The sequence below is a fragment of the Blastomyces dermatitidis genome, assembly GCF_000003525.1.
Source record: "Blastomyces dermatitidis ER-3 genomic scaffold supercont1.4, whole genome shotgun sequence".
NCBI classification, from domain to species: Eukaryota; Fungi; Ascomycota; class Eurotiomycetes; order Onygenales; family Ajellomycetaceae; genus Blastomyces; species Blastomyces dermatitidis.
This window is the reverse complement of record NW_025544777.1, coordinates 598,574-608,970: the sequence shown is the minus strand read 5'-3', so window position 1 is coordinate 608,970 and position 10,397 is coordinate 598,574. Positions and strand designations below refer to the sequence as shown.

General features: G+C 37.0%; 2 protein-coding genes across 2 annotated transcripts; one reads left to right on the top strand and one right to left on the bottom strand.

Annotated features, from left to right (window-relative positions):
* Positions 1-86: 86 nt before the first annotated feature.
* Positions 87-3,741, top strand: BDCG_03910 (uncharacterized protein). The gene is made up of 2 exons (XM_045419577.1): positions 87-697; positions 886-3,741. The coding sequence occupies exons 1-2, from the start codon at positions 425-427 to the stop codon at positions 3,052-3,054; spliced, it is 2,442 nt and encodes an 813-aa protein (XP_045275846.1). The 5' UTR covers positions 87-424; the 3' UTR covers positions 3,055-3,741.
* Positions 3,742-9,793: 6,052 nt separating this feature from the next.
* BDCG_03909 (uncharacterized protein) lies at positions 9,794-10,117 on the bottom strand (the record flags this gene model as incomplete). Its single annotated transcript, XM_045419576.1, has 1 exon — positions 9,794-10,117. One exon carries the CDS (start codon positions 10,115-10,117, stop codon positions 9,794-9,796), a length of 324 nt encoding a protein of 107 aa, XP_045275845.1.
* Between the last annotated feature and the right edge of the window lie 280 nt (positions 10,118-10,397).

Here is a 10,397-nt window from a genome sequence, read left to right as displayed (position 1 = left end):
GGCTCGGCATTGCAAGGTTCCGTGGGGCAGTTCGGTAATAACCTCAGATGAACCAGCGATGATGTATGTATGTAATCAGCCGGTATCGACCATCGGACCGACCGATGATTCATTCCTTACGCTGCCCCGTCTTACCGTCATGGGGCTCGATGTCGCCAACAACAACCTCATGTCGCTCTTATCCAAGCAAGTCTTACTCCTCAGCCCGCCTGCGTCCGCCTCGTAACAGCGCTGGCTCGAACCTGTTACACCCTACAATCCCAGTGCTCGTTGTATCCAAAATCCAAGTGCCCGCCACTACGACCGTGCGCCACTTCAATCCTCCCGCTTTCATTTCGTCACTGGCTGTGGGGCGTCTGCCACGTCTATCTCCCTGATGTCGACTTGTTTTCACGAACTGGTTGACATATTTCATGAATAAAATATGCCAATCTTCAAAGACCAAGAGCGACGAGAGCTTCTCTACCATCACGCATGGCCTGCTAGCTGTCCTGACGACGATGACGACATAAAGCCTACCAAGACTCCGAAGCAAGGAGTTGAGAGTTTGGAGGAGGAAGTTATTGCTGGTACTTCCTCGTGGAGGTCAAATATGGAAGCACATAGCAGCCCTCAAAGGTTGCAAACGAGTGATCGTGAGGAGTTGATTCGAAGTATCAAGAAGGGGGAAAGCCCTACATGGGTTCCTAATCGTTCTGTAAGTCAAACTTTAACCTTGATATATACGATACTAAACCCATTCATCGATGTTCGAGCTTGCGGTGGGGTAATACTTCGAGACTTTCGAAGGCCATGCGATTTACTCCAGTGCCCATGTTAATATGTCTAGATCTAGCTCTTCTTCCATTAGAGGAATACTGTAGCTAATTTCTGGGTCCCTAATAGCTGGAAGAGTATTTTGCAACTCATGGAGATCCTCCACACTCAAGACTTGAAGGCCAGCTGAACAAGGACAAATCCCATCCTCTCCTACCGGCCACAAACCTAGAAGAGTCATTTGACAACGGTTCCAAGTGTGAAATATTGACTTGTTGTCCCTCTGAAATCGAGAGACCCCGATCAGCCCTGCATTCAGGTGACTTTCGCGAGGGATCACCCCAAGATCAGGAGCCACGCAGTCATGAGCCTTTCGAACCGGGCCCCAGCCGTCTTCCTTTTGGCTCTTCTCCAACCACTCCATGGTATACACCTCCAAGTCCGCCAGCACCTACAACGCAAGAAATCGGCTCGATTTTGGTCAGAAGCCGGGCAAGGGCTCCATCCTTGAATTCATTTTCATCCTTAAGCTCGTTTTCGTCAAGTTTTATTCTTAAGGCTCCAACAAGCCCGCTAGTCCACCAGGCCAATAACACCGACCTTGACTTCTCACCAAAGACTATAGACCCTCTCGACCTACAATCTAGCCCTGAGAAGGCTAATCGTCGTCGCACCTTACCAGCGGAAACCTTTACATCTTTCCAATATTCGCCTCCTGGATGCCGTCGTGGAGCCAATGTGCCCACTACTTCCCAACCATGGAGAAGAGAGGCAACCTTCCCTTACCAAGCCCATCAGCCCCGAAGGTCGTTAACCTCAGCTTGCACTCTTCAACCGGCGTCATCTCCGCAGACGCCTTTCATGGGACGTTCGAGAAGACCGTCCTTTGCCACCGATATCTCCTCTCCGCTTCATCACGCATCCATGGTTGGGTCTTACGAGGAATCTATTTTGCGGGGCAGAATGTCAACAACTCCCTCCAAACCTCTGGATTTTACTGCGCAAATTGGCGTGCTTGGGAGAGGGAACTGTAAACCTAGCCTGAAGTGTCCACCTCACGTTACTGTGCCATTTCCTGCCGTTTTTTATAGCTACCCAACGTCCGGCGGTGGACGATCAATCTCGGATGACAGCCCCAGCCCTTACGTTGGTTTCATCGATATTGAAAATAGCTTTCCAAAGGAAGACAAATCAAACCAACGAACCCGCCGACGCTATGTCAGTCCACCAAAACTGGTGGACAAACATCTCGAAGTGGACACTACTCTGTCAGAGGTGAATACAAATGTTCCAACGCAACAGGAATGGCGTAGGAGGGAGAAACGATCCCGGCGGTCACCATCTCCAAAAGCACCACCTGGAGGATGTTACAGGATACCTCAACAAGGCCAACTACAGATCATCATAAAAAATCCCAACAAAACCGCAGTGAAACTTTTCCTTGTTCCTTACGATTTAGAGGGGATGGAGCCGGGAACTAAAACCTTTATCCGACAGCGAAGTTATTCGGCTGGACCGATTATCGACATGCCCCTGTCAGCAAGGACAAATTCAGAAGCTTATTTGGTCATGGGGGATTCAGCTGACAAACCGGTACTTAGATATCTGATACATCTAAATATCTGCTGCCCTTCCCGTGGCCGCTTTTATCTTTACTCAGGAATCCGAGTCGTTTTTGCAAACAGGGTCCCGGACGGCAAAGAGAAACTGCGAAATGAAGTTCAATATCCTGATCCTCAGTATAGCCCTTATAAACCCGCCAAGGAAATTAATAAGTTAACCGCGGAAAATGCCATTAGGCACAGAAGTTCTGGTTATAGACCTAATTTACTGCCCATGGCTCCGATGAGGATGAGCTTCGATAATTACGAAACTAGCCTTTTTGCTCGGGCACCTCCGGTAGCTCCATTGGAGACATTCAATTTCAATCTTCCCGTTCATATGTCGGGCAAGGCTAGTCCATATGCCCCAGATTATCAGGACACTGAGATGGAACAACATGATCTACTTCACCATCAGAACCGGTATGGAGGTTTACAGGGCCAAGCTAGCCCTAACAAAGGTGATCTGACCCCTCTACTGCTGACCCCAAGAATTCCCTCGCCTCCTCCACCCGACCTAGGAAGTTCGACTACAGGCACAGACAACATGTACAGCAAACGCCAAAGGGGTGACGTGGGATATGGAAGCCCATTCAGGATGACACCCATGGGACACGAGACGGGAGCAAGCCTATTGGCGCGAAAACTGAGACGGCTAGATGTCGTGTTAGGTCCGGACTTGCCGGATGAAAAATAACATTTACATGATATATAGATGTGCGAACGATCTATTCGAAAAATGGCCTTGATCAGCTTCAATGGCGCGCCGGTGCTCATCCACATGGTCATTCGACTGGAATGGTTTTCCTTTTTTGGTTCTGAGGCTCAATCCACTCTTTCTCTAACGTTTCTTTTATTCTCCTTTCGCGTCGTTTATAGACAAACTGGTGAGGGAATCACAACGGCGTTGGATCGGATGGTTAACCCAACACAAACTAAAAGAACCTAGGAACGAGACTGAAAGTGTTATATATCCGCGATCAAATTACTCCCAGTACTTTTTTTTTTTTTTTTTTTTTTTTTTTTTTTTTTTTTTTTTGGTTCCTTTTGGTCTAGCCTGGCTTTAAATATGCTTCATTTCCCTTTCCCATTCCAGTTATGCCTCAACTATGGTTTGCAATCGCTTCAATAATTTGTATATGTGCAATATAAGTGTATCCATTTTGCGAAAACTCCGCTTCTTCACTAGCTCATTTAACACTCTTTTATTTCCTCTCTTTGTTCTTTCCTGTAAGAATAAGTGCTCGCAGGCGATTATTCAGGTGTTTGCAGCTTGGTGTGATATGTACTGTTAACTACTAGAAGTATTCATGATAAAAAGATAAAATGTAGAGATCAAATATATAATAGCATTCAAGCTGAGTTATGAATAGTATTCACAAACTCCAGTCTATATAGTTATATGTAGTCAAGAACTGCTAACTCTATTAATTATATAAGAGATAGAAATAGAGATAAAGAATCTGTGAGAAGTGAGATTTCTTACATACTTCTCTCTCTCTAAGACTTTATCTGTGAAGCCTTTCACTGAGTGATTTCATAGAATCAGACTCAGCACTGTAGTAATACTTGTTAAAAACTCTTTATATCTATAAAAAAATCTTAGTGAGAAAAAATCTCTTATTACTATAAAGAGAAAAGAGTTTATTACTCAGTTTCTTATTCTGTAAGATTCTTTATAATTTATAAATCTTTTTTTAACTATTATACAGATTTATCTTATATCTTTTATTTAGAAAAGTTTCAGTTGACTCTTAACTATTTCTACAAAATTCTTATATAATTATTATATAGATTTATTTCACATCATTTAATCTGAAGAATTTCAGTTAATTTTCAATTATTTTTTTATAAGATTTTTATATAATTATTATATAGATTTATCTCACAGATGAATTACTAATTATAAAATTACTCTTATTAAAGAAAAGTATTTATAAGTTAATCTTTTACTTATTCTTATAAATTATTATTCTTTAATACTGTAAAGTTATAAGAAATTTTTTATTCTTTTATTAACTCTATAGAATTATAGAATTAAGATATTTATAATCTATAATCACTCTTTATAGTTATATAGAAAGACTCAGATCTGTAATTTATAATTACTTTTTATTTACTAGAGTGATCTGACTATTCTGTAAGATTACTCATAGTATAAATAAATCTCTCTCAAGTAGTATAAATATCTCAGATCTGTTTGTATAATTTTATCTTCTTTTCTCTTTTTCTATAACAGCTCTTATTCTTATAACTATAAGTATTCTTATTTATTCATGAAGTATTTTCACTTAAATGACAGAGAGAGAGTATTTCTGACAATATTTATATATTAATTTACAACCAACCGCTCCACCACGAACTCGCTCGATTTTTCGAATAAGAACCCGCCGATAGATCCATCGAAAAGCCCTCGATCATACGAGCATTTTGACCCCATCGCCGACCGCATACCCCGTGTAGTGGTGGAGTTATTCAGCCAAATGTGAACCAGACATCATTTGAAACTCCTGCATGGGATTATCCCCCATTCTCCCCTACCACACCACAACCCCGGGCCAAATTACCATACAAATTGTAAGGTGAAGAGACCTAGTCATATGCATCAATCTTCTTGATTTTGGAAGATTCCTGATCTGTAGTTGTGAATAGACTGACTGTGTGACCGTGTCTGAGACCAGAACCAGAATTTTTAATAGTCTCATTGTCAATTTGACAGATCCCATTACACAGTTCTAACATTAGATAGTAGTCTCATACTGTTTCAGTAGAACTTACTGTCTACTCTTGTCACATTTTTCAAATGAGATCATGATTTTCACTTCTCAATTTAAATTATTTTTATTACTTTAAATGACTTTAAATCTTATTTAAGTGTTATCAAAAAGTGTTACTTTTTAAAAAATTAAAAATAGTCTAAAAAAAACCTTAAAATGTCTAAAAATAGTAACTTTATGCTAAGAATGAGACTAAATGAGATCAAATGAGACCACTTTCTCATTTTTTTCAAGTCATGATTTCATTTTGAGATCTGATATATAGTCACTTTGCATGTTTATTTAATGATTAGTCTCAGCAGAATTCACGCCAAGAAATGTATGAGACCAGATCAAATGAAACCAAACATGAAATTCATGATCCCGGCGGCCAGTCTAGTTGTGAAGATATCTGAGGAGCGACCTCCGCGAAAACCCTGTTCATCTTTGATGTTTCAAAACATCAACATCAAGTCTCACTCTCATACCGCTCTTTCTAATCTGGCCCATTCTCAGCAGAAAAATACAAAAAGATACCTCAGTGATAATATCAAGTACATAATTAACAGTCACTTCTGAAGTGCAATCTCTGCAGTCTGTCTTCAGTGTATCTAGACATTAATATCAAGTCTCACTCTCATATCACTTCTCTCAATCTGGCTCATCTCTGATAGAAAAGTATAAAAAGATATCTCAGTAACTGTACTCAATACATAATCAGCAGATACAATAACTATAAAATCAGTATATTTTAAGATCTGACTGAGCCTTTGATTTCTGCATAGTGAGATATATTAAATCTAGTTTTAATATCTCAATATTCAGTAGATTCTGCAAGAGATTGAGAATAGTAACACTAGATTTCTATTGAATTTAAGAATTAACTCTATATTAATATAATCATTGACAAAGTCTTCTATTTTGAGATATAAATAATCAGTTTCTCTACATCTCACTGATAATATTTACATTATTATATAGAAATAGACTTATATTCTCTATAATATCAAGACTCTGAAGAGAGAAAGTCTTGATAGAGAGTATACAGTAGTGTATATCTTAGCAGTTTCTATCTCATTCTTCTGCAGCAGTTAATGCAAAAAAAAGATTTCAGAAATAGTTTTTTACTTCTCTTGAAAAAGTAAGATGTTTTTCTCTGAGTTTTATACAATATTCTTACAAAGAATTAAAAACAGAGTTATTTTCTGTTATAATTTCATATTGTTTTAAATAAGAATTACTTTTTCAGTGACTGAAGAGCTTTTATTAATACTTAATTCTTTTTTACACTCTTTATTAACTGATTTAAGTTGTATACTTATTGTGTGAGAAGAATTGAATAATTTAGAATAAAATTAAATAGTTTTAATCAATTTCTCTGTAAAAAATTGATTTATTTTTTGTCAGTTTTTCTCTTAAAAACTGTCATATTATCTGATTTACTATCAATTGATATCATACTTTTCCTCACTGTATTTCAAGAAAGAGATTGTAAAGATTTTATTGATTTATCTTAAAAATCAAGTTTAGTTTATTAGATTCTCTTCAAAAATCTAATCTAGTTACTGAACTAGTGTGAAAAAAATCAGGTGTTTTATATACAAAAGTCTGTTATTCTTCTTTTGAAATAGTCTGATCAACTTTTCAATTGAAAACAGACTTAGAAATCTCTTAATTAAAACAGTCTGATCAACTTTTCAATTTAAAAGAGTTTAATAAATATCTCAATTGAATTAGTCTGATCAACTTTTTATTGAGTAAGAATAATAAGTTCAAAAGTACACTCAGTTGATGTGAAAAAAGATGCTTTCTTAAATACTATTTCTGAGATTGAAATTCTGAAGAGAAGAAAGAAAGAAGAAATAGAGAAATAACAAGTTCTTGAAATACAGAAACTTGAAAAAGTAAGCAAGATTCTTGAAAAGCAGTATCTGAGTGAGATGAATGAAGAAGTTCTGTTAATTCTTCATACTCAGGCTAGACAACTACAGGAGATGATCAAGTTCAAACTTGAAATCTCAAACACAGTTTAAAAAACATTGAAAATTTCTAGTACAATCACTGACTCTTCATCTTGCTCTTCTTCTTTCTTTTTTTCTATTTCTTCTTCTTCTTTGAATCAGAAGAAAATATATGCTCAAGCAGCTGAATCTGCTATCTCTAAACCTGCTGTCTCAAAACCTGCTCAAAATCCTGAGAAAACTGAGAAGAATACTGCTCATGCCTCTATTCATAGAAAAGTGAAAAAGAAAATGTAAAAAGAGAAAAACTTTCAAATCTTCAGAAATAGAAGACTTATTCTCAAAGTCTCAAACCAGGACATTCTGCACAGAAACAAGCTAAACTTAAATCTCATTTTCAGAATTAGAAATGAAATTAATCAGCAGTTCTTTTCTCAGTTGATGACTGATATTGAAGTTTAAAAATCAGTTATAGCTTCAATTGAGTCATCATTCTTTAAAAACTTCATCATTCTGACTACAATGTCTGAATTCAGTGCTGAATTCCTTATTCAGAATGAGAATCTCTGAAAGTCAGCAGTAGAATCTTTGCTAAACATAATAATTCTATCTAAAAGAGATGAAAAGTGAGACAAATTCATTTTTTATAATATTTCAGTTGAAATTTTTGACTGTGAAGAAGAAATGCTACTTCTCAAAAATGAATTAAAATAATACAACTCTATTCAACTGAGAAAGCAGCCTGTATAACTAAATTCAATTGAGTTCAGACAAAGCAGGAGAAATGCCTCTGTTCTAGTATATATAAAAACACTTGAACAGTCAAAGATCTCTGAAGTAAGAGTAGTAGATTTGAAAATGAGAGTTCATGAATACAAAGACTCAAGAATGAATCTCAAAGCTTAAACACAGTGTTTAAACTGTCAAAGATATGAATACTTTACAATCTTATATTTTAGAGACTCAAAATATGCATTCTGTGTCAGAGATTATAAAACTAGTGAGTATAAATATGAAACATGCTTAAAAAGAGATGAAATTTATTAACATACTCTGCTTAAGTGCTCTAATTGCAAAGAAAAACATGCATCTAGTTCAAAAGAATGTATATTTGCTTCTAGAACTCAAAAGAATTGAAGAAAAGATGAAACTCAAAGTCAATCTAAAACTGAAGAGAAGAGTCAAGTCAGTAGACTTACAACTACAAGCTCAAAAAGAAGAAACTCTTAACTATCTAAATCTTCAAACTTCAATTCTTCAGTTAAATGTAAACAGAATTTGAATCCTCAAACTTCTGTTAAGATTAGAGAATTAAGAAATGACTCTGATGATAAACTAGATATAATGCAAGCAGTTGAGATTCCTACTTTTTAAAATAGTTATAATTTACTATCTGATAATAGTGACTAGATTCTACTCTATCTCTACTCTCTTTTAGTATGAATATACAACAAAAACAACAAAAAAAGTTTAAAAACTCTTCAAAAATCACATTTATTCAAAATAATGTGAATAGAAACTCAAATTGTATTTATTCTTATCTTCAAATTACATTTGAATAAAAAGTTGATTTTGTACTACTTCAGAAACTGAATTTTGATGCTGAGCAAAATTACATTATTTCTGTAAGAATAAGTGCTCGCAGGCGATTATTCGGGTGTTTGCAGCTTGGCGTGATATGTACTGTTAACTACTAGAAGTGTTCGCGGTAGGAAGATAAATGTAGGGGTCAAATGTATAATAGCATTCAAGCTGAGTTACAAATAGTATTCGCGAACTCCAGTCTATATAGTTGTGTGTAGCCAAGGGCCGCTAGCCCTATTGATTACGCGAGAGATAGGAATAGGGGTAAAGAATCTGTGAGGAGCAGGATTTCTTACATATCCCCCTCTCTCTAAGGCTTTGTCTGTGAAGCCTTTCACTGAGTGACTTCATAGTCAGCTCAGCACTGCAGTGATACTCACTAAAAACTCTTCACATCTATAAAAAACCTCAGTGAGGAAAAATCCCTTGTTATCATAAAGAGAAAAGAGTCTGTCACTCAGTTTCTTGTTTCATAAGGTTCTTTGTGATCTACAGATTCTTCTCTGACTATCATACAGATTCATCTCACATCTTTCATACAGAAGAGTTCTGGTTGACTCTCAATCATTTTTATGAGATTCTTATGTGATCATCACACAGATTCATCTCACAGATGAATCACTCTTTGTAAGATCACTCTCATCAAAGAGAAATATTCATGAGTTAATCTTTCACTCATTCTTGCAAATCATTGCTCTTTGACACTGTAGAATTGTGAGGAATTTTTCATTCTTTCATCAACTCTGTAGAATTGTAGAATCAAGATATTCACAGTCTGCAATCACTCTTTATAGTCATATAGAAAGATTCAGATCTGTGATTCATAATTACTCTTGTTTACTAGAGTGATCTGGCTGTTTCACAGAATCACTCACAGTGTAAGCAAATCTCTCTAGAGTAGTATAAATATCCCAGATCTGTCTGTGAAACTTCATCTTCTTTTCTCTTTTTCTGTAACAGCTTTCATTCTCACAAACTGTGAGTATTCTCATTCATCTGTGAAGTGTTTTCACTCAGATGATAGAGAGAGAGTGTTTCTGACAATATCTGTGTATTGATTCAAGAACTTCTCAAGAATAAAAATTTTTTCAATTCCAATATCTTCATAAACAATGTCTGGCTGCTGCTGAGCTTCTCATGAGCATCTCTGTGACTCCTCTGATTGCTTTTTACCAGCTGATGAAGCAGGGGCACCGCTGCTCATGACCGCACCTTCATCTCTCTCAGCTCTGCCACTGCACCTGATCTTCAGGCCAGCGGCCCATCCCATCCCTTCCCCAGGCCAGTTCCTGGCTTCAAGCAGTGCAGTCTTCTTCTTTGCTGTAAGTCTTCTCATAAGTAATTCCTTACAGACTCTAGCTGATAGTTCTTGTAAAGCTTCTGATGTTGCCAGTGTCTCCTGCAGTTCTGTGAGTCTATGACCATCTTCTTCCTGCCCACACAATCTCTGACCAGGCATATGTGAATATGCCTAGGTTTCCTATCAATGGTCCTCGCACCACAGCACATTTCTGCAATCTCATTGTCAATGAGAGATGGATTCCCAGGTACCTGCAAAATCCAGGTAATCAAGGCAATGTGAATGCTATGAATTTGTGACAGAAGTTGACCTGAGCAGATGAGCTCTCTCTCTGTGTTCTCATTATTTTCAGGCTGGATACTCCAGCACAACTGAGAGAGCAGACACAGCTTCATGAGAAATATCTGGTCACATACACAGATGGCCAGTCTTCAAGACT